Source organism: Microcaecilia unicolor, chromosome 13, assembly GCF_901765095.1.
Source record: "Microcaecilia unicolor chromosome 13, aMicUni1.1, whole genome shotgun sequence".
In the NCBI taxonomy this organism is placed as follows: Eukaryota; Metazoa; Chordata; class Amphibia; order Gymnophiona; family Siphonopidae; genus Microcaecilia; species Microcaecilia unicolor.
The window spans coordinates 37,425,693-37,449,228 of NC_044043.1; the positions used below are offsets into that span (position 1 = coordinate 37,425,693).

A 23,536-nucleotide genomic window follows, 5' to 3' on the forward strand; every position below is an offset into this window, starting at 1 on the left:
CCTTCACCGCCTTCACCACGTTCTCTGGCAACGAATTCTCATAGCCCAGAGAAATAACCATTTTCAAAGTTATCGGAATGGAAAATAGTGGTGCACCTGTGTACATTGGTTATCTGAAAATTGCCTTCTCTCAGTGCAGTAAAATGTACACACACGGTTCCATAACATGTGTTCAGCTGCACTGAGAGAAGGCATTCCCAGAGGCCTGTGTTCGGTCAGAAGAAGATGGACATTTTTAACTGTGTGGCACAGGGGTGGAGAGCAGAGGCTCTAGGGGGCCCAGAGTTGCCCGCTGCCGCCGCACATTGTGGCCCTCCTTGGCGGTCCTACCTTGAAAGGCGCTGGTGGTCTAGTGGCCTATGCGGGGACAGGAAAGAATCCCACTCTGCTTGTGCCTGGCACCGCTGTGTTTTTAAAAAATGGCTGCCGAGACTACGGAAAGTCTCAGCAGTCATTTTGAAAACACAGCGACCGTGGCGCCAGGCACAAGCAGAGTAGCAGCAGCGAGCAGGAAAGAGTGGGATTCTTTCCTGCCCCCGAAGAAGCCACAAGACCACCAGGGCCCTTCAAGGTAGGACCCACTTACAGAGGTCTGCAGTGTGTGTATGGGGTGCTATGATGTGTGGGAGGGGGTAGTGGGCAGTGGCCGTGGGGGGGGGGCAATGACCCATACCGCTCATGGGCCCCGACCAGTCTGCCCCTGGTATGGCATTAGTTTACACAAAATTTTACCTGTATAAAAACCTGCTGAAAATATTTGCAGATACTTACCTGTGGCCATTTTTGAAATGAAAATATGTGCTTACTTTCTGTTTGAAAACTGGTGCAAAGATCATGAGTAAAAAGTATTCACTGACTTTCTCTCAACATGGGTAGTTTGAAAATTATCCCTTTAAATAGTAGATAAATGCCAAGAATGGATTAACAAACACTGAGTCGAGACTTAGTGGTCATTTCTATTTGAGAGATGCTTTAGGTGGACATGGATACAGACCTGCCAAGTCTCCCACATTGAGTCTCCCTTTTGGAGGGCTGTCTCCTGCCCAACATCAGGAAACTCCCACAGAATGCAAGACACACAGGAGCCAAGCAGTCAGTGTTTTCTCTGCCTGCTGCAACCAAGGCAGCTTCAAATCTCCTGCCCAACACTTGCTGCTGTGAAATTAACAGTCAGGAAGTGTGGGCTGCCAGATCTGAAGCTGTTCAGGGCTGCAGTGAAGGTAAAGAAGTGTTTTAAAGGGAGTGTGTGTGTGTGTGTGTGTGTGGGGGGGGGGGGGGGGGGGGGGGGGTCAAAATCTCCCACTTAAAAATTGCTTCCCCTTGGTATCTCTGTGAACAAAGCAAAATCATGTTACCAATGTCGGGAAATACAAACCTTGCTGTGGAACCTCTAACATCTTGACATTGAAAGCACCCGTTAGCTGGACCTTAACTTCATGATTATATTCAGCTGTGCCAGCCATTAGGGGTTGCCAAGGAACATATGTGTAAGCATTAACCACTTCACTGCTCATATGCATAAGTTAGATCTGCTCTATTGGGTGCATTTTTTAAAAAAATTGTTCAGGTATTGCAGTTGCAAAATAGGAAATACACACTGCTTGTTAATGCCAACAATAATCACCAATTCAGCCAATTACTCTGGGCAACCTATACAGACTCCCCCCCCCCCCCCCCCCCCACTATGTGTGCAAAGTGCACACTCTTAATAACATTCATTTGAAAAATGAAAAAAAATCCCCACAGAAACAAACATGAAAACAAAAATTTTCTAGATGCCCATTCCTGATTATTTGTACCTTTCTGTCTTGGTTAAATTGTTTTAGTTTACGAAGACGGTATTAAGATATACAAACTAAAGTTTACATTATACTTACCAGGACCATCAGCTTCTCTCGCAGAATTTTGATCTCCTCCTTGAGCTTCTGCTCTTTCAGCCTCCACTCAGCTTTATGAACTTCTCGGCTTAGGTCCCTCTCTGGCCCAGGTGAGTGGCGATTGGCTTCCAGTAACAAAGCTCGAAGCTCATTCAGACTTCTGGAGGATGAAGAGACGGAAGAGGGGAGGGGAGGAGAGGATGGCCAGAGCGGATCAAAAGTTGGAAAGGCAAAGGAGGAAAGACCATATTAAGGCTTAAACTTTGGCCTATTTATCGGGGCAATTCTATACATTGCTTCCTCAATTTAGCCCTCCCCCATGCTGTGCACATAGTGTCAATTATATAATGGCATCTTGGTGCCAAGATCCTGTTTACAGAATACTACTGTATGTTGATATTGACCTACTCATGCTTAGGTGCCATCTTAGACCATGTCAATGGCAGGCGTAAGTTGGCATGCCTAAGTAGGTCAAGTGATGCATGCAATTTATACTTTTCTGTAACTGGGAGACACACCCTTGGCCTACCTATGCTCCACTCGTGTTCATCCTCCTTGCAGTTTAGTACAATGGCAGGTGCTACCTGATAGAATAGTGCCTACTTATTCTTTCAGGTAGGCGCCTAACTGTCAAGTTGATGATGCTTTGACATGTATAAGTGGAATGTACTGCGAGATGCCACTTTATAGAATTGCCCATACAGCTGCCAGATTCTATATAGGCTGCCCAAAGTTCTCAACATTGGGCAAGGATCCCATATCGGCACACAAACTAATTAGTTAATGAGCTGTTAACAAATTATAATTGGTGTTAGTTAGCACTCATTTGGAGTTACGCGCACATCTGACCAGCACCTAAATTTTATGGCATGCAACTAAAAAGGGGCTGTGGCCATGGGAGGGGCATGGGTGGGTCAGGGGTGGTCCCAGAATTTAGGCACAATGTTATAGAATAGGGCAGTGGTTCCCAAACCTAGTCCTGGAGGCACTCCAGCCAGTCAGGTTTTCAGGATACCCACAATACATATTCATGAGAGACATCTGCATACAATGCAGGTAGTGCATGCAAATTTCTCTCATGAATATTCATTGTGGGTGTCCTGAAAACCTGACTGGCTGGGGTGCCCCCAAGACCAGGTTAGGGAACCACTGGAATAAGGTCTTTTATGTGCCTAATCGCCATTAGTTCCATGCCAGCATTTAGACCAGGTTTCAACAGCCCAAAGCTAGATACGAGATCTGCACTATGCTAGTATTCTGCAAAGGGGGCTCATGCTAGTTTAGTATGGAGCTTCCCAGCACCTAAGTTTGGGCACCTTTTACTGAATTCTCCCTATCCCCTGGATTCTATATAACGTGACCGATATTGCGTGTGCAAATCTGGTCATGTTCTGGATTTATGCATGCAATTTAATTACTTAAGAAGCCAATCAACGCTGATAATTGCATTTAACTAGCAATTATTGACACTAACTGGAATTAATTAGAATTTACGCATACACCTTCCTAGGCAGATTCTACAAAGTGGTGCATGTAAATTCTAATGTGGACTGCCAGAAAGGGGGCCTGGCCATGGACTTGGAATGGGTAGGCCTTGGGCATTCTGAAAATCTACATGTAGGGTTATAGAATACACCAGGTGCACACCTAACTGAGGTGCCGGTATTTATACCAAGTTTTACTTGGCATAAATGGACATGCCTAGAGTTAGGAGCAGGCATGGCGGCTAGGCGTATACAATAAACCCGCTAGGCATAATTCTATAAACCTAAGAACATACTAGGTCATAACTAGGTCAGACCAATGGTCCATCTAGCCCAGTATCTTGTTTTCCACACAGTGGCCAAGCCAGGTCACAAGTACCTGGCAGAAACCCAAATCGTGGCAACATTCCATACTATAAATCCCAGGGCAAGCAGTTGCTTCCCATGTCTGCCTCAATAGCAGACTATGGACTTTTCGTCCAGGAATTTGTCCAAACCTTTTTTTAAACTCAGATATGCTAACGGCTCTTACCACATCCTCCGGCAAAGAGTTCCAGAGCTTAACTATTCGTTGAGTGAAAAAAATATTTCCTCCTGTTTGTTTTAAAAGTATTTCCATGTAACCTCCTTGAATGTTCCCTAGTCTTTGTACTTTTGGAATGACTAAAAAATCGATTTACTTCTACTCATTCTACACCACACAGGATTTTGTAGACCTCAATCATATTAACCCTCATCTGTCTCTTTTCCAAGCTGAAGAGCCCTAACCTCTTTAGCCTTTCCTCATACGAGAGGAGTTCCATCCCCTTTATCATTTTGGTCTCTCTTCTTTAAACCTTTTCTAATTCCGCTATATCTTTTTTGAGATACGGCGACCAGAACTAAATGCAATACTCAAAGTGCGGATGCACCATGGAGCGATACAAAGGCATTATTCACCATCCCTTTCCTAATAATTCCTAGCATCCTGTTTGCTTTTTTGGAGAGTAACTTCCCTTTAAAAACCACCTATGGATACGTGTACACAAAACACACTTGTACATTTGTGTGGGCAGCCAATCAGGGGTACCCAGGTAAATTGCTTTGAAACCTCTCTTCCCATGTATACATACAGATGAATTATTATTAGATCCAAAACATCACTCTGGTGCTTCCAATTTGCTGAATCACTGGAAAGTATATTTCTTTTTCAATAGTGGGTTCAATATTTTATACTTAAACTAATTGCAATATTAATGAGGATATTGCTCTTCGGATCAATAAATGGAGATGATGTGGGGAAGGTCACATTGCAATGACTATTACCTTGAAGATTACAGTAAACAAAACTTCAGGGGCGGCATCCTTTGTGTAAAGGAAGGATTCAAACTTCATCTTCAGAATGACTGTTTTTACAGCCTTCTTGAAGTGAGAAGCTGAAGACATGGTATTTGGACAATTTTTAAACTCCATGAGGACGTGCAAGCTCATTTTCAAAGGCAGAGCTCAAGCAAGATTTCCCTTTGATAATGTGCCAGCAGGGGGAGCAAGACCAAAACTTTAGAGCATCCATTTTTCCCTGTTTTAAAAGAAATGCAAATACACCTCCTGAAAGTGGGCTTGATGAACCTTTGGTCTGTCCCAGCATGGCAACGCTTATGTTCTAAGTATGTGCGGAGCTTTCAGAATAAAAGTCCTGCATGTATAAAGTGTTGCAAACAGTCTATGAATCATAAAACGAATATTCTCCCTCTTATCCACAGTAAATATCCATAAGCTATATTTGTATGTACTGCTTCCACTGTATACAAATAAATCCCATACACAGTCATCGTGGAGATTTATTTATTTGTATCTGTTTATATCCCACTTTCGTCAAAGTGGGTTACAATTAAACATACATAATTATACAGGTATAATAGATTCTGACAACCTGACTGGGGAGGGCATAACGGAGGACCAAATTGAGAAGTGCTGTATTGTAACTAGGGGCGTAGCTACGTGGGGCCTGGGCCCCCATAGATTTGGCCCTGGACCCCCCTGCTGACGACTCTCTCGACCCCCCCCCCCCCCGCCGCCAACCCGCTGTTGCCTACTTTTGCTGGCGGGGGACCCCAACCCCCGCCAGCCGAGGTCCTCTTCTTCCTTCGTTCTGTTTCTGAGTCTGACGTTCTGCACGTTGTATGTGCAGGACGTCAGACTCACAGAAACAAAATGAAGCCTTGCAGATCGCAAGGCTTCGTTCTGTTTCTGTTCTGTTTCTGAGTCTGACGTGCAGGACGTCAGACTCAGATACAGAACGAAGGAAGAAGAGGACCTCGGCTGGTGGGGGTTGGGGTCCCCCGCCAGCAAAGGTAGGCGACAGCGGAGGAGGGTTAGCGGCAGGAGGGGGGTCAAGAGGGTCGTTGGCAAGGGGGGGGTCAAAGTTGGTGGTGGTGGTGACGGTGGCGGCAGGGGGTGGCGGCAATGGCAGGGGGGGGCTAAAATGTGCCCCCTCACCTTGGACTCTGGACCCCCCCTCCCGCCGAAATCTGGCTACTGCAATAAGAATGATTTCTCATGCTAAAAGATACCATCCATCATATGACTCTGTTTTAATGAAATTTCATTGGTTACCAATATCATTCGGCATAAAATTTAATCTTCTTGTTTTGGCTCACTGAGCACCATGTAATAAGATGCCAGATTATTTTGCCTCGCTTATTTTATTTCACACTTCACCTAGGGGTCCTTTTACTAAAGGGTTGGTACGTGACAATCAGGGGCGTATCTGTAATGGGGCCAACGGGTGCCTGGCCCCCGTACATTTGGCCCTGGCCCCTGCTACCGCCGCCAACCCCCCATGCCGCCAATGGAAGCCTATGGGGGGGGGCAAAAAATGGCCCCCGCACTTCGGGCTCTGGCCCCCCCTACCAGGGAAAGTCAGATACGCCCCATAGGCTTGCCAAGTGCCAATCCGGAACTACTGCCGAACTACTGCAGCAGCCTGCGGTAATTCTGCCCCCAGTGCATGACATTCCTGGCACTATGGAAATTTATTTCTGTATTTTTAGCACTGGGTTATTACAGGAGCCCTTACGGCCACCTTAACAGGTGGCGGTAAGTGATCCCCCTGAAGTGGCTGTGTGGCAAGGGCAAACTTACCACATCCATATCTTTTTTAAACCCCTTTTACCCTGTGCGGTAAAAGGAGCCTTGGCGCATGGCAAAAACGCATGCTGTCGCTAGCGCAGGGCCCCTTATATACCGCAGCTTGGTACAAGAGCCCCCTAGAGCGTTAAGATCATTATATGATGGCTGCTTACAAATACCTATCCCTTGGACAGCGCAGTCTGCCTTCTTTTTTTGTGCAGCTCTTATTCTTATTTAGATTGTAAGCTCTTTTGGGCAGGGACTGTCTCTTTGTATCAGGTGTTCAGCGCTGCATGCGTCTGGTAGTGCTATACAAATGCTAATAATAATAATAATAATTCTTTGGAATATCTTGCCGTTATCACTTCGTACAGAACCCTCATTACTAAAATTCAAATCAGCACTTAAAACCTATTTTTTGGGGGGCAGACTTTTCAGTAGTTGTGGATGTTCTGGAGGCGAATGTCTGGGTCCATATTAGTTTTAATATTTTCTTTTATTGCCACTCTGTCTCTTTTGTTTTTCTGTTTTTTAACTGATGGTGTTCCTTTTTTACTTTTAATATTTTATGTACATTTTAAATCGCTTTGATGCATTGCCTGCAAAAGGTGGTATATCAAGAGAAATGAACCAAAAACCATAAGAATATAGCATTATAGCCTGGTATCAGCACTGTATATAAGGTATCCACACCCACTGCTTTGAGGTAGAACATTTTAAGGCTTCATTTGTATATTCTGTTTGCTTTATGTTTTAGCCATAACAGATACCACAGAAAAATGCAGCAGCCACCTATGTTTCTCGACCTAGTCTTGGAGTAACCCAGAGTCAGTCTAGTTTTCAGGATATTCAAAATGAATGTTCATGAAATAGGTTTGTATGCAACGGATGCTGTGCATGCAAACCTCTCTCATTTATATTCACTGGGGACATCCTGAAAACCAGACTTTATAAGGGAGTACTCCAGGACCAGCTTCAGAAAGGAGAAGGAGGAGTGACCTAGTGGTTAGGGTGGTGGACTTTGGTCCTGAGGAACTGAGTTTGATTCCCACTTCAGGCACAGGCAGCTCCTTGTGACTCTGGGCAAGTCACTTAACCCTCCATTGCCCCATGTAAGCCGCATTGAGCCTGCCAAGAGTGGGAAAGCGCAGGGTACAAATGTAACAAAAATAAAATAGATACTATTGGAGATTCTACATGGAATGTTGCTACTATTGGAGATTCTAAATGGAATGTTGCTATTCCACTAGCAACATTCCATGTAGAAGGCTGCGCAGGCTTCTGTTTCTGTGAGTCTGACGTCCTGCACGTATGTGCAGGACGTCAGACTCACAGAAGCAGAAGCCTGCGCGGCCACATTGGTGATCTGCAAGGGCCGACTTCTACATGGAATGTTGCTAGTGGAATAGCAACATTCCATGTAGAATCTCAAATAGTAGCAACAGTGGAGGAGTGGCCTAGTGGTTAGGGTGGTGGACTTTGGTCCTGGGGAACTGAGGAACTGAGTTCAATTCCCACTTCAGGCACAGGCAGCTCCTTGTGACTCTGGGCAAGTCACTTAACCCTCCATTGCCCCATGTAAGCCACATTGAGCCTGCCATGAGTGGGAAAGCACAGGGTACAAATGTAGCAAAAAAAAAAACCTCTGGTTTACCCTATCCTTCATAAATTATAAAGACACATTCTTGCTCAGATGCTAAAAAGACGCTCAAGTCACTCACCTTTCCTTTTTCAGTAACTCCTGGCTAATTAGGACCAGCTGGCCTGAAGCATCATGGGATTTCCTTGATAGCGCCTCAAGTTCAGCTTCAAGTCTTTTCTTGTCCTTAGCCAAAGAATCTGCTCTCTTGTCCCCAGACTTACACTTGCTTTCCAGGGCTGGGAATGTCAACAAAAGAGGAAGCAACAAGACAGTAATTAATGCAATTCAATGGTGGGGACTTGAAGCAAATACTTGCCAAGTTTAGCAGCCTGCGACTAGAATGAGGGCACTTTCTACTCAACTGGCACTTGAAAAGAAAGAGCATGTATGGTCTCAATAGCTCATGTGCCACAAGCTCTTTGGCTGGTCCTTTGAAAGGCATTGGAATTCGAAAGGCATTGGAATTCACAGATTCCACTTTAGTCAAGGTCAGTATTGCAACTGGAGCACCCCACTTAGAAGACAAGGAAAGGTGGCAAAGAATGCCAGGTTTTACCCTAGAAAAGGCAATCAGTAGAAGCGACTTTCCTGTCTAGAGTTATTCACCACGGGGATGTGCATTTGTTAGAACACAATTAGTTGATTAATGCACTTTAAAAAAAATGTAATGCATGCAAAATCAATTTAATGCACATTAACCCACAAAGTAACACAAGTGCTAATGTGTTAAAAATATTTTATTCGGATCATCCATATTAATCCAAGACGTTTGAATCTTGAACTAATTTTTAGTGAAGATTCGGACATTTGTGATTAATACCGATGATTTGATTGAATTTGGTCTGAATTACATTCGATATGAGATTATTCAAATGTTTGAAATTTTTATTAACATAAATATGTAAAACAAACCAAAAACCCTACAAAAACTGGGGGGAAAAGGATAAATATTTAAAATAAATAGTCTAAAAATATGTTTCCTATACATACCCCTAGTCAGTAAAGTCAGTTCAAGACTCCCCTTTTTAAAAGCCTATTTATACTCCACCACGGGGGCAATTCTATAACTAGGCACCTTCATTTAGGCATCCTGAGGCTGCACGATCTATAATGGACCCTAGGCTCATAGGTTCTGCTACAGAAAACTAACGGAAACCGTTATCAGTGCATGAGCACGTGTATCAGTCATAGATGTGGTGTAAGTATGGGCACCTAAACAGTATTCTGTGATTTACATATGTAAATGGATGGCCTGCCTATGTCCCGCCCCTTTGTACGCCTCCTTCCAAATACATGGTACGTAAGCGAAGCAGGCATTTGGTAGCACTTTCACAGGTACAGATTTACATCTATAGGTAAATACTAGTATTCTAAACATTGAGGGGGTAATTTCCTGTAATTTGACTAAAGGCGGGCACACAATTGTCGATATAGAATACTAACGTAAGTTCACTTTTATGCAGTTAGGTGTGAGCACTTCTGCTATATAAATGGTTGGTGTAAATGCTTGCGCCTGTAGGCAGTTAGACGCATGAGTAAGTGCTAGGCACGCCCTGACCTGCGCATATCCCTCCCAAGTCTACACCCCCCCTTGCAGTTATGCCCTATGGGTTTTGTCTGCACAATTTATAGAATCCTGACTAAGAGCATGTGCGTGGCTGCTAATTAGTGCCAATTAACACCAATTCTAGTCAATAATTTGTTAACACCAATTAGCAGCTAATTATTAAATTAACTTATGAGTGTAACTGACACTATTCTGTCATTTTGTGCGCTAAGGGCTAGATTCAGTAAATGGCATTCTGAAATCAGCGCAAAAAAAAATCTGCGCTCAATGTTATTCTACAATGAGCACTCAAAGATAAGTACCCATTAGTACCAATTTCAACACCCAAATGTACGTGCCAAAACTTACACCTGCTGAAACCTGGTGTAATCCCTGGTGCCCAGTTTGGGTACACATCTCTGGTATTCTACACCAGTGTTTCCCAAGTCCAGTCCCGGAGTACCCCTTGCCAGTCATGTTTTCAGCATATCCACGATGAATATGCATGAACGAGATTTGCATATAATGGAGGCAGTGTATGCAAATCAAGTTCATGCATATTCATTGTGGATATCCTGAAAACTTGACGGGCAAGGGGTATTCCACTTCAGTAGCCTTCAGGCTTGTAGGCAGTATACAAGAAATGAAATATATTTCTAAAAAGTATGTTTTACATTCTTTACAACCTGTTTTCTAAAGATACATCCCTTTCCGAAGATATATTCAATAGAACTGTTACTGCTGAGGACCTGACATAGTAGACTCTTGTCCTGGAAAGCTCATGCCTCAATTAATTTAATTAAAAATATTGACATACCTTTTTGAAGAGCAGAATATTATCATAACATACTACAAAACAATAAAATACAAAGGGGTCCTTTTACTAAGATGTATTAATGGATTTAGGACCTCTTTTACCAAACCGTGCTAGCAATCCCCGGTGCAGTAACGCCAACAAAGCCCATTCACTTTGAATGGCTTTCGTTGGCATTACCGTGCAGGAATCACTAGTATGGTTTGTTAAAAGAGGCCCTTAATGTGCACTAATGAATTAGTAAGCATTAAATGCCATTCAGCCCCTAGGTATACAATGGGCTGTGCGGAATTTCACGTGTGCTAAATCCGTTAGCGTACTTTAGTAAAAGGACCCCATAATTTGCAATAAAAATGTATAAAAATAACAGTAATATTAAAAAGTCATAATAAAAATCCTGTTCTATTTTACACTGATAATTCTTTAAGGTCTACGTCTTAATTATGAGTCTTCTTATTTGAAACTTTAACTATGATCACGTTCATCTCTGTCCATCCTTTGAGTAGTCAGGAAACAGATGTTGATAGTTGTTGCCCGTGAACAGTGGAATTCTCGTTTACTGGAGTTAAGTTTTAGAAAAATTCTTAAACCTTGGCTATTTTCTAAGGAGTCAATATTTAAAGTCCGTGAAAGCCTCTCCGGTATTATGTGAGCCACATTGAGCCTGCAAATAGGTGGGAAAATGTGGGATATAAATGCAACAAATAAATAAATAATAAAAATTTAACCGACCAGAAATGGCCCCTGGCCGGTTCAAATTCTTTCTGTTTCAGTAGTTAGGAAACTTTCAATTACGAAACATTTGTTGATAGTAGTTGCCTGTGAAAAATGGAACTCTCTTCCACTGGAATTAAGGCTAGAGAGTAATTATTGGAGTTCTAGAAAAAATTTTAAAACTTGGCAGTTTTCTAAATATTATTTTAATTGAAACGATTGTAATTTTATTTTTTATTATGAAATTATTTCATGGTAAAAACCATCCTGAGCTTCTGGCTGAAGTGATTTCTAAAGACTGGGGAGGTGTGTTGGGTGGGGGTGGGGGGGAGGAGGTTGATATTCAGCTGGCAGCGCTGTTTTGCTTGGAAGCTCAGTGTCGGGCCATTTCTGGGCTTCAGCATTGAATTTCCGGGTTTGCAGAGCCGGCTAAATCATAGCTGGTTAAGGGGTCCTTTTACTAAACTGCGGTAAAAAGCTAAAAAGCACTACCTCAGGACAAGTTGAGGCATTCTGGGGTAGTGCACCACTCAGTGCGTGCTAATTCTACGCTGAAAAATAATTTTTATTTTTCAGCATGGGAGGCATGCCCATGTGCGGAGAAAAGACGTGTCCTGCACTAATCGGGTAGCGTAGATACATTGCCACACACTGCCTGATTACCATGGGAATAGCGTGGGAGCCCTTACCACCACTACTACTACTACTTAACATTTCTAATGCGCTACTAGGTTACGCAGCGCTGTACAATTTCACAAAGAGAGACAGTCCCTGCTGAAAGAGCTTACAATCTAATAGACACGTGAACGGTCGGACCGATAGGGGTAGTCAAAATAGGGGCAGTCTGGAATCACTGAATGGTAAGGGTTAGGTGCCGAATGCAGCATTGAAGAGGTGGGTTTTAAGCAAAGACTTGAAAATGGGCAGGGAGGGGACTTGGCATAGGGGCTCAGGAAGGTTGTTCCAAGCATAGGGTGAGGCGAGGCAGAATGAGCTGAGCCTGGAGTTGGTTAATAGGCAGTGGTAAGGACTCCCGCTATAATGGCCATGCGATAATTAGAAAATTATCAAACTTTCAGGCTCCCACAATTTCAGACTTTAAAAAGATCTTTTCTTCTATGCGCATACCAAATCTCCAACAGACCCTTTACCTTCATGTACACTTAAGAAGTTTCTGCCCACATTTATTCCATTTATTCATTCTATTGTAACTGGCTCTCTCACATCAGGTCAAATGCCAGAAGATCTGAAACTAGCAATAATAATAAGGTCAAAAAGGGTCATTTTCAGATCCAACCAATTATCGTCCAATTTCTAATTTACCGTTTCTTTCAAAAATCATTGAAAATACCATTTTTTCTTGCAAATTTCTGAATTTATAGCCAATATTAATGCTTTACATCCAAATCAAACTGGTTTCCAATACCATCATAGTACAGAAATGGCATTATTAGGCATCACCACTCTCATTCACACCCATCTAGGTAAATTTAAATCAGTTCTTTTAATTTCACTCGATCTCTCCGCAGCCTTTGACTTGATAGCTCATTCTCTCCTTCTTCAAAGACTACATGATATAGGATTAACAGACTTAGCACTTGATTGGTTCATTTCATACCTAGAAAATAGGTGCTATGCAGTTTCTAGTACCTCAGAATCATTTAGACGCCATTTTACTAAGCCATGTAAGTGTATGCGCGCCCAACGCATGCCAATTCAGAACTACTGCCCGGATACCGCATGGCCTGGGTGGTAATTTCATTTTGTATGTGCGTCCAGTAGGCATGCCGGAAATTTTCCAGCATGCGGCGCTAACTGGGTGGTAATCGGGATTGTACGCTTGCTGATGATTACTGCCTGGTTAACGCATGAGACCTTACCGCTAAGTCAATGGGTGGCGGTAAGTTCTCAGGTTCAAAATGGCTGTGTGCCAATTTTCGTTTTGCCGCACGTCCATTTTCGGCCAAAAAAAAGGCCTTTTTTTGCAGGTGCGCTGAAAAATGAACCTGTGTGCGTCCAATACACAGGTCTACACCAGCGCAGGCCACTTTTCGGCACACCTTAGCAAAAGGACCCCTTACAGTTGACTGCGGAGTTCCTCAAGGATCAATATTATCCCCAATACTCTTCAATATATTTCTTTCACCTCTTCTAACACTTGCTCAGAGTCAGGGTCTGCACATGTTTGTATAAGCAGATGATATCCATGCGGTATACCCCTTCTACCCCACAGAAAAACAAGAAATTTCTAATATTAATCAGAAACTTAAACTTATCACTTCCTGCATACAATCACATAAACTCATTCTAAATCCACACAAATCGAAATTGCTTCTTTCTTTTTTCTAATCAGCCGAATGTATGCCTTTCCTCTCCAATTTTTTTGGATGCAACTCCGATTCCACAGGTACAGACTACCTGTATATTAGGAGTAGTATTGGATTCACAGCTTGCTTTTCAATCTCAGATTTCCCAGGTAACAAAGCGATGCTTTTACAAACTTTGTTTGATAAGATCCTTTCGTTCACTGATCCATCCCTCAGCTCTTATTTATTTATTTATTGCATTTGTATCCCACATTTTCCCACCTCTTTGCAGGCTCAATGTGGCTTACAATATATCATGATTAGTGGAAATATGTAAGAAAACAGACATTTAGTATTACATAAGGATCTTGGGTAACTTGACAATGATGAAGCATGATAGTGGTTTAACAAGCAAATATCGTAAGGCAATTCTGGATGTATGTGTAGAAGTTCACATTTGTTGTTCTTTATGGTATGCCTTGTTAAAGAGATGGGTCTTCAGTAGTTTGCGGAAGTTAGTTAGTTCATAGATCATTTTTAAGTTGTGCGGCAGCGCGTTCCAGAATTGTGTGCTCAAGTATCTTTCTTTGATTACCGCAATTCTTTGTACATGGGCATAAGAGTAAAAGAGCGTCAAAGACTACAACTTATGCAAAATGCAGCCATAAAACTTATAAAGGGACTTAAAAATTTGATCATGTAACACCTCATCTTAAAAAGGCCCACTGGCTGCCCATAACACACTGGATTATATACAAACTGCTGTTATTAGTGTTTAAAATCTGCACTTTTGATGAACCATCTTATTTGGTCCCATATACTCCATCTAGCGTTCTTAGATCTGTGCAGCAACTTCGACTTAATGTGCCCATTTATAAAGAGATTAATCATGAGTATACTAGAGAAGCAATGTTTTCAGTACAGGCACGGAAACTTTGGAACTCCCTGCCAAACTCTTTAAGACAATCCCAATCTCTCGAACAGTTTAAAATTGATCTAAAAACATTTCTTTTCCTAGATGCTTATTCAGCTGTTCCATAATTAATAACCATTAATCTTAGTAGCTCAGCGGGACTGCCGTGGGACTGGAGGGCAGGTTAGGATACCTTTTGTCTATACGTATCTCTCTCTTTAGAATTATTAATGGTGTTCTTCCCTCATTCCTAATGTGGATAGTATGTTTTCTTTAAATTTAATTCCCTCCTAATTTTAAACTTAAAATGTGTAGATTGTAAACCGCCCAGATGGTATTCCCTGTGGGCATGGTAGAAATGTTTTAATAAACGTGAAACTTGAAATTAGTACGTGGCCATTAATGTTTCACTAAAACCAAGCATGCCGTAATGTGAGGGGAAGCAGGGCAGGCAATGCGCACAGAACAGCGCTAGAGATAGGCTTCAGCTGGCAGGGTTTGCAGACCCCCGCCAGTCAAGGTATGTGGGGCTGTGGCAGTGAGGATGGCCAAACTGTGCCCCTCCCCCTCAGTTTGGGCTCCAGACCCCCCAAACGTTGAGTTCTGACTACACTCCTAGTGCCGACTTCACCCTTGAAATGCTCCAAAATAGCCGGATTTGAGTTTGGTGCTAACCGGACATTTTCAGAAGTACTAACCAGTTAAGTGCCATTGAAAATGACCTGCTAGCCCTGAACAAGCGGCTTATTCAGCCAGGAGCTATTTCTGGCTGGTTAAATCGCTTTTAATATGAACTTGTGGATTATTATTATTATTATTCTAACATCTGCTAGTCTATAAGATACTGGCCATATCTCTGTGATTTTTCTTTTGCTACTAGAGACTAACATGGTTACCTCTCTGGATGCTTTGTTAAAGGCCTGTGTTTCTCCTGTTTCCCCCTTGCTTCAGTTACTTTATTCACAATACTGTGAAATGGGGCAATATTTTGATGTCTGTTTCAATTCATGTTCTACCTATAGAAAGCTAGTGAAATGTCCACATCATACAAACAATTTGCTCCAGGAAGTGAAACACATAGCCATATAGTGGGTGCAATGTTAAAAGTAACTTACTCGCTATCTGGGCCCTCAGTGAGTCATTGTGGGCAGATAAAGATGAAACCTCTTTGTCTCTCTTGCTCAGCTTGACTTGCAGATCTGCAGATTAATCAGACATCTGATTACTGGACATGCCTTTATCACGTAAAAGAAATCTAATACTGTAAAACAGGGCTGCAAGAGTATTGGATACCCTAATCACTCTTCAGTGTTACACCCCCGGGCCCCCACCCCTAACTTTTAGGCTCCTAGCCCACCCCTACTAAGACTTTGATAATTCAACTCAACAATCATAATCATCCCAACATCTTGTGAAAACGCATAATTTCATATCATACCTTTAAATATTAAACATTGGTATGTGTTTCTCTATCTATCTATATATCTATTGGAGGAAGGAGTGGCCTAATGGTTAGTGCAGTGGCCCATGCCGACCGGTCACCGCGTGTGTAGTGCGTGAGCCCTTACCGCTATATCAATGGGTGGTGTTAAGGGCGCAGGCCGTAAATAGGTGCTGATTTTAATTTTACCGCAGGCCTTTTTCCTGGCCCATTGAAAAAAAAGCTTTTTATCCCAGATGCAGTCAAAACTGTGCCAAAAACATGAACCCACACTACCGCAGGCCACTTGCCACGGCTTAGTAAAAGGACCCCTTAACCCTCCATTGCCCCAGGTACAAAAACTTAGATAGTGAGATCTCTAGGGACAGAGAAAGTATCTCTCTCTCTCTCTCTCTCTCTCTATATATATATATAAATATATAGATTACTACTACTAATCATTTCCATAGCAATTCTAGACATAAACAGCACTGTCCACATTACATACAAGTATTTTCTCTGTCCCTAGGGGGCTCACAATCTAAGTATTTTGTACCTGGGGCAATGGAGGGTTAAGTGACTTGCCCAAGGTCACAAGGAGCTGCAGTGGGAATCAAACCCAGGTTTCCAGGATCGAAGCCCACTGTACTAACCACTAGGCTGCTACTCCTCCTGCTGTGTTTGATCCTACAGAATCCTTTACAAGGACATGATGTGCACTGCTGCTTTTAACCTTCAGCCAAGCAAATTTTACAATCAATACCAATCTTAAGATTCAGCACACAGAGTGAACCTACAGAGGAAGGAAGGAAAGGGAGGACTGAAGGGTTAGCAGAGCAATAGCAGGAATCATCATAGGAATCGTGCTCAGTCAGGAAGCAATATCTAGATTTTAAGAAACGCAAGTCATGCCACGAGGTGTAAACTTATAAGTCAAAGGCTGGTTAATATGAAGCAGTCGTCTCATCTTTTCCTTTGACCATGCAATGAGAAAAACAAATTGACTTTAAGAGAAAACTCCATGCATCCTATGTCAGGTAAAGACTGATAAACCTTTACCTGACATAGCAACATCCAACCTGAATTAATGAAACATTTAGGGCTTCTTTTACAAAGCCGTGCTAGCGATTCCCACGCGGAAAATGAGAGGAAGCCCATAGGAATTGACTGGGCTTCCTCTCATTTGCCGCACCGGGAATCGCCAGCGCGGCTTTGTAAAAGAAGCCCTTAACTTCTAAGATGTTAGAACTGAAGTTCTTTGAAATGCTCTATTTCAGTTCTCCCGAACGTTGGGGAGCAGTTTCACTGAATCCTCTCAATAGATTCGGCCAATGCGTAGGAAGAAAAGGAGATGATGGAAGAGTCAAATAAAGAGAGCTGAAAGTCACAGAGTGAATTTCACTGCACGACACTGCATGATAGCTGGCACTGACCAACAACAACCAGGTTGGATGAGATATCTGTGACACTCTTCTGTGTACAACTTATTAATTTAATTGTTCCTAGTGAATTACACTAATAACACACAGAAACAAAAATAACCAAACTTAATATGTAATAAAAAAATACTAAATAAAACAACTTCACATCACTTCACAAATAATAATCGAGAGCTAATCCCTGTCACTCATGTGTTTAGAAAAAAATATTTAACACATCAAAAAGTATCTGTCAAGTAAAAAATATAATTGACATAAAGGGGCAGATTCAAGAAACCACACCAAAAATTGGGCATGAAAAATAAGGGCACTAAGAACCCATTCTATAATGCCAATTCTGTATGTCAAAGGCTGGAGTAAATAATGCTCACGCCTCAAATTGGAAGTTGTGCGTGTACGTGATAGTATTCTATACAGGGGCGTAGCCAGACCTCATGGTGGGAGGGGGCCAGAGCCCGAGGTTGGGGGCACATTTTGAGTGCCGCCCCGCTGCCCCCCCACCACCTCGCCTCCTTGCCGTTTCCCTTCACCGTTCTCCCCCGCAAAAACAAATACCTTTGCTGGCGGGGGTCCCCAACCCCAGCCACCCGAAGCCTTCTTCAGCGCCGGTCTCCTGCGCAGCTGCATTCGCTGCCCTGCTCTTTCTTCTTGCTCCTCCTGTGCACGCTGACGCTCCTAGGTGCATCAGCGTGCACAGGAGGAGCAAGAAGAAAGAAGAGCAGGGCAGCGAATGCAGCTGCGCTGGAGACCGGCGCTGAAGAAGGCTTTGACTGGTGGGGGTTGGGGACCCCCACCAGCCAAACCAGGGACCCGGATGAAATTTGTGGGGGCCCAGGCCCCTGTGGCCCCCCATAGCTACGCCCCTGATTCTATAGCTTACATATGCAACTGCAAGTCATGCCCTTGACACACCCATGGGCACGCCCCCTTTGTAGTTACATGTTATAGCATTTAGGTGCTACTACTACTACTACTACTATTTAGCATTTCTATAGCGCTACAAGGCATACGCAGCGCTGCACAAACATAGAAGAAAGACAGTCCCTGCTCAAAGAGCTTACAATCTAATAGACAAAAAATAAATAAAGTAAGCAAATCAAATCAATTAATGTGAACGGGAAGGAAGAGAGGAGGGTAGGTGGAGGCGAGTGGTTACAAGTGGTTACGAGTCAAAAGCAATGTTAAAGAGGTGGGCTTTCAGTCTAGATTTAAAGGTGGCCAAGGATGGGGCAAGACGTAGGGGCTCAGGAAGTTTATTCCAGGCGTAGGGTGCAGCGAGACAGAAGGCGCAAAGTCTGGAGTTGGCAGTAGTGGAGAAGGGAACAGATAAGAAGGATTTATCCATGGAATGGAGTGCACGGGAAGGGGTGTAGGGAAGGACGAGTGTGGAGAGATACTGGGGAGCAGCAGAGTGAGTACATTTATAGGTTAGTAGAAGAAGTTTGAACAGGATGCGAAAACGGATAGGGAGCCAGTGAAGGGTCTTGAGGAGAGGGGTAGTATGAGTAAAGCGACCCTGGCGGAAGATGAGATGGGCAGCAGAGTTTTGAACTGACTGGAGAGGGGAGAGGTGACTAAGTGGGAGGCCAGCAAGAAGCAGATTGCAGTAGTCTAAATGAGAGGTGACAAGGGTGTGGATGAGGGTTTTGGTAGAGTGCTCGGAAAGAAAGGGGCGGATTTTACGGATGTTGTAAAGAAAGAAACGACAGGACTTGGCGGTCTGCTGGATATGAGCAGAGAAGGAGAGAGAACAGTCAAAGATGACCCCAAGGTTTCGAGCTGAGGAGACAGGGAGAATGAGAGAGCCATCAACAGAAATAGAAAACAGGGGGAGCGGGGAGGTGGGTTTGGGGGGGAAAATGAGAAGCTCGTTTTTGGTCATATTTAATTTCAGGTGGCGTTGAGACATCCAGACAACAATGTCAGACAAGCACGCTGAAACTTTGGTTTGGATGCAAGGTGAGATATCAGGGGTAGAAAGGTAGATTTGGGAGTCATCAGCATAGAGATGGTAGGAAAAGCCATGGGATGAGATTAATGAACCAAGGGAAGAAGTGTAGATAGAAAAGAGGAGGGGACCAAGAACAGAACCCTGAGGTACGCCGACAGGCAGAGGGATAGAAGTAGAAGATCCACCAGAGTGAACACTAAAGGTGAGGAGGGAGAGGTAGGAAAAGAACCAGGAAAGGACAGAGCCCTGGAATCCAAATGAGGACAGGGTATCGAGAAGTATGCTGTGATCGACAGTGTCAAAAGCAGCGGAAAGATTGTGCTAACCCCTGGATTCTAAATACTGTGTCTAGTGTTCCATGCCAAAATCCAAGCGTATTCTATAACAATGCACGTAACTTAATTGGCTTAACAAGCTAATCAGTATTGATAAAAAATGGGAATGGGAAATGGGACTTGATATATCGCCTTTCTGAGGTTTTTGCAACTACATTCAAAGCAGTTTACATATCATATTCAGGTACTTATTTGTACAAGTCTTAATAAGCAATAATGAGCAGTAATTGGCAATAATTAGAATTTACATGCACAACTCACAAAGCATATTCCGTAATGCACTGTGCCTTAATTGCAATGCTAGAATATGCCCCTGTGTACCCAAATCTACGTGCTGGCATTTATGCCACGTTTTCCTTGGTGTAAATGGATGCGCATAGTTTTAAGCGCTCTGATATCAACTAATCATATTCTATATACTGCGCCTAAATGTAGGCACCACTTACAGAATATGCTTAGGCAGAAATCTATTGCAAATGAAGTTTTCAGGCGCAATATATAGAATCTGGCTTGATTCTATAGTAGCACACATAAATAGTAGACATGCCCCCTCATCACACCCCCTTTCCAGTTGTGTGACTTAGAAACTTAGAAGGATGTGCACTTAAATTCTATTTAGTGCCAATTAGTGCTAATAATTGCTCATTAGTGGCCAATTATCGGCACTGATTGGCTTGTTAACCAATTAAGCTCTGCGCGCAAACTGTCAGTACGCACTGATTTACATGAGCATCTTTGGACACCATATAAAGAGTTTGGGGCTAAATTCATAGAATAGCTCTTAAGTCGAGGTATGCACATACAACAAATTTGTGCCAATTAATTCCACTTAAGGGCTGTTATTGGTTCTTAAGGTGAATTGGTGCCTAACAATTAAGGGATCCTTTTACTAAAGTGCGCTAAAAAATGGCCTACGCTGTTGTAGGCGCGTGTATTGGACACGCACAGGTCCATTTTCACAAAAGGCCTTTTTTTTAGCTAAAAATGGATGTGCGGCAAAATAAAAATTGGCGTGCGTCCATTTTGGGCCTGAGAGCTTACCACCACCCATTGACTCGGCAGTAAGGTCTCATGTGTTAACCGGGCGGTAATCGTCAGTGCACGTACACTGCTGATTATCGCCCAGTTAGCGCCACACGGTAGAAAATAGAAAATATTTTCAGACGTGTGTATCAGATGCGCATAAAAAATGGAATTACCGCTTGGGGCACGTGGTAGCTAGCTGGGTGGTAGTTCCAAATTGATGTGCGTTGGACGTGCATAGGCATCTACACGCCTTAGTAAAAGGGACCCCAAGTTAAGCACACAACTGGAACTACTCCATAAATTATGCACACAAATTTGCATGCTAGTCAGACATTTGGGCGTGAGAGAGAAAATGTGTTTTCCTATCTTCCACATGTAGAATTTGGTAAGGATTTCTTGTCATTAATAAACAGGAAGAGCTTGGTTCACTTAAGCTATTATCCCAGAGAGAGAGAGAGAGAGAGAGAGAGAGAGAGAGAGAGAGAGAGAGAGCAAGGGAGAAACTCCATAGTGAATCAGGGGTCAAAAATCAATCATTTGTATTCACACAAACGTGTGCAGACCAACATAAAATCATGATTACTGCCTTTCCCCCACAGTGCTTTCTACCCGCAAAAAAAGAAGTGAGCGGAATTACTGCAAGTTCATTATTACAGATATTCCTTAGAAAATGAGCTTTGTACCCACAGGACTGCAAGCTCCGTGAGGAAAACAACAATTGCCCAGTCAATCTTAAAACAAGTTGCTGCTGTCAAGTACAGACCAGAGATGGGGCTTCAGATAGGATGATTTAAAGGGCTGGTGCTTCCATTAGGTGAATAAGTTTTCTAGAATACAGAGATTGGGGGGTGGGGGTGGGGAACAGGTTGCAAAAGACCAGGCAGCCTGGGCAAGTATTAAATTCCTCCTCCTCATCAGTGGCTGGTAGAAGAATGGGAAAAAGCAGGCATGTTCACAGCTAAACAACCAGTGCAGATGCTGGACCACCAGGTAGGGGCGGGGGCATGGGATAAGGGGAAGCAGGGGCGAACTGACCATTGAAACAATAGGGCACTGCCCGAGGGCCCACAGCAGTGAGGAGGCCCACTCTCCCCTAGCTTCCATCTAAATTAACTACTTTGGATAGGTGTTTAGGGGCCCATGACCCTTACTGTCGAGGGCCCATATCACTGTCAGTCCGCCCCTGAGGGGAAGAGATGCTGAACTACTGGGGGAAGGGGAAAGAGATCCATATGGAGGGGGTGGGACAGGAAGTTGCTAGACTATAGGTGAAGAGAGGGAATGATGAGATGCTGAATTGCAGGGGAGGGAGGGTTTGACGCGGGAGGGAAGATTAAACGGTTTTCTTTGGGTGCCTAATATCCTTGCACCGACCCTGGATTTCGGGTGATTTTCATGATGTCTTTTCTTAATAAGGCCGATTGACTATGTGATCTTGACAAGTTAATCAGCTGCACTGGACAACAGAGGGCTCTCATAGGTTGATGTCATTTCCATCAATAATAGGGCCATGACTTACCAGCTGAAATGTTGGTGCCCTACCATAAAGGAATAAGACAAGCTAGCTAAGCAACCTTCAATGTGCATAAAAATCAAATTGCTCTCCAAGAAATGCTGAAATGGATTCTAATTCAGAGCATATGAACAGGTGCAATGGAAAAAGCTTCATAAATCCCCACTGAGCAAAAGTATGGAGAAACCAGCTACCTTCCATGGTCTGCTTCATTTTTATCTTTTCTTCTGAAATGTCATTAGTTTCAATAGTCTGAAAGAAACAAGCAAATGTCATCAGTCGAATCTCCATTTAGAAAAGAAACCTTCCCAGCAGGGTCTGCTCTATCAAGCCTGAAAGTTAGATGGAAGGATAGGATGCACCTGCTGGCTTCATCTGTTTTTCAGGCAAAGCCACCTTCTTAAATTTTATAAAGTAGACAATGCTTTGAGAGAACATTTACAAGCAATATTTGCATTGGAAACCCAGGACCTACCTTATTATTGGTTTCAAATTGCATATCCAATTAAGATTAGACATATATCACCTAATTCCCTAGTGAATACTTTGGTTGCCTTGATATATCTAGTCTAAAAGGACTAGTAAATATGATAAATCAACCAAAAGACAGCTGGTTGCACTTTATTTCCAATTCATTTCATCAGTATCACAGGACCCCAGGCCAGTATCCAATAGGGATGTGCATTTATTGGTACACATTTGTTTCATTAGCTTGCATTTAAAAACGTTTAGTGTGTGTTAAATCAATTCAATGCAGATTAACTCATGAATTAATGCACACTGAGTTGATTAAAATGCATTAAAAAGTTCTAATGCATGTTAAATATATGTTTATTAATATAAATGTTCAAAACAAAAAAAAGTTCAAAAATCAAAGAAAAATGCCTAAACAGAAAATGAACTTGGAATGTTTGCCCTGTGTTTATTCCTAATAATCACCTAGTTTTCTGTGCTGTTGTGTTAATACTACTCTAAAGGACTGATTTCAGAAAGGGGATGCCAGCTGCTATTTCAAAAGGACACAGGGGAGGGCGATTTTCAAAGGCATTTCCCTGTATAAAACAGAGGGTATACACGGAAGTGGGGAATTCCTTTAATGGCACTAAGATTTTGGCACTAGAAAAATCAGCGCGTAGCGCTATTCTATAAAGTTGTTAAATATGTTTTTTTTGAAAGTGAACACTTGTTAGCCTTCCTGGACTCTAAACAGGACTCGACTACACTTCCCTTGTTGACAACTCCTATTATATCCACTCCATAAAGAAATATACTCGGAGTACTTTCTATTCATTTTTCCTAAAAGTATCAGAAGTTAAATCCTTGAATTGTGCCTTGCCCTAATTGTGGACTTTAGTAGTAATTCTCATTGAAAATATGAATGTATATAACTATTCCCTGAAATGTAGAGATGATACTTCTTTCTGTACAAGTTCTCTTGTAAAATA

At 42.8% G+C, this 23,536-nt stretch overlaps 1 protein-coding gene across 1 annotated transcript in view; it reads right to left on the reverse strand.

Moving 5' to 3' along the window:
* The window catches only part of CLIP2 (CAP-Gly domain containing linker protein 2), a 198,584-nt gene that overhangs the window by 14,776 nt on the left and 160,272 nt on the right, over positions 1–23,536 (reverse strand). The window contains 4 exon segments of the mRNA XM_030185837.1: positions 1,878–2,037; positions 8,194–8,350; positions 15,523–15,606; positions 22,286–22,343. Coding sequence (XP_030041697.1) covers positions 1,878–2,037; positions 8,194–8,350; positions 15,523–15,606; positions 22,286–22,343 — 459 coding nt within the window.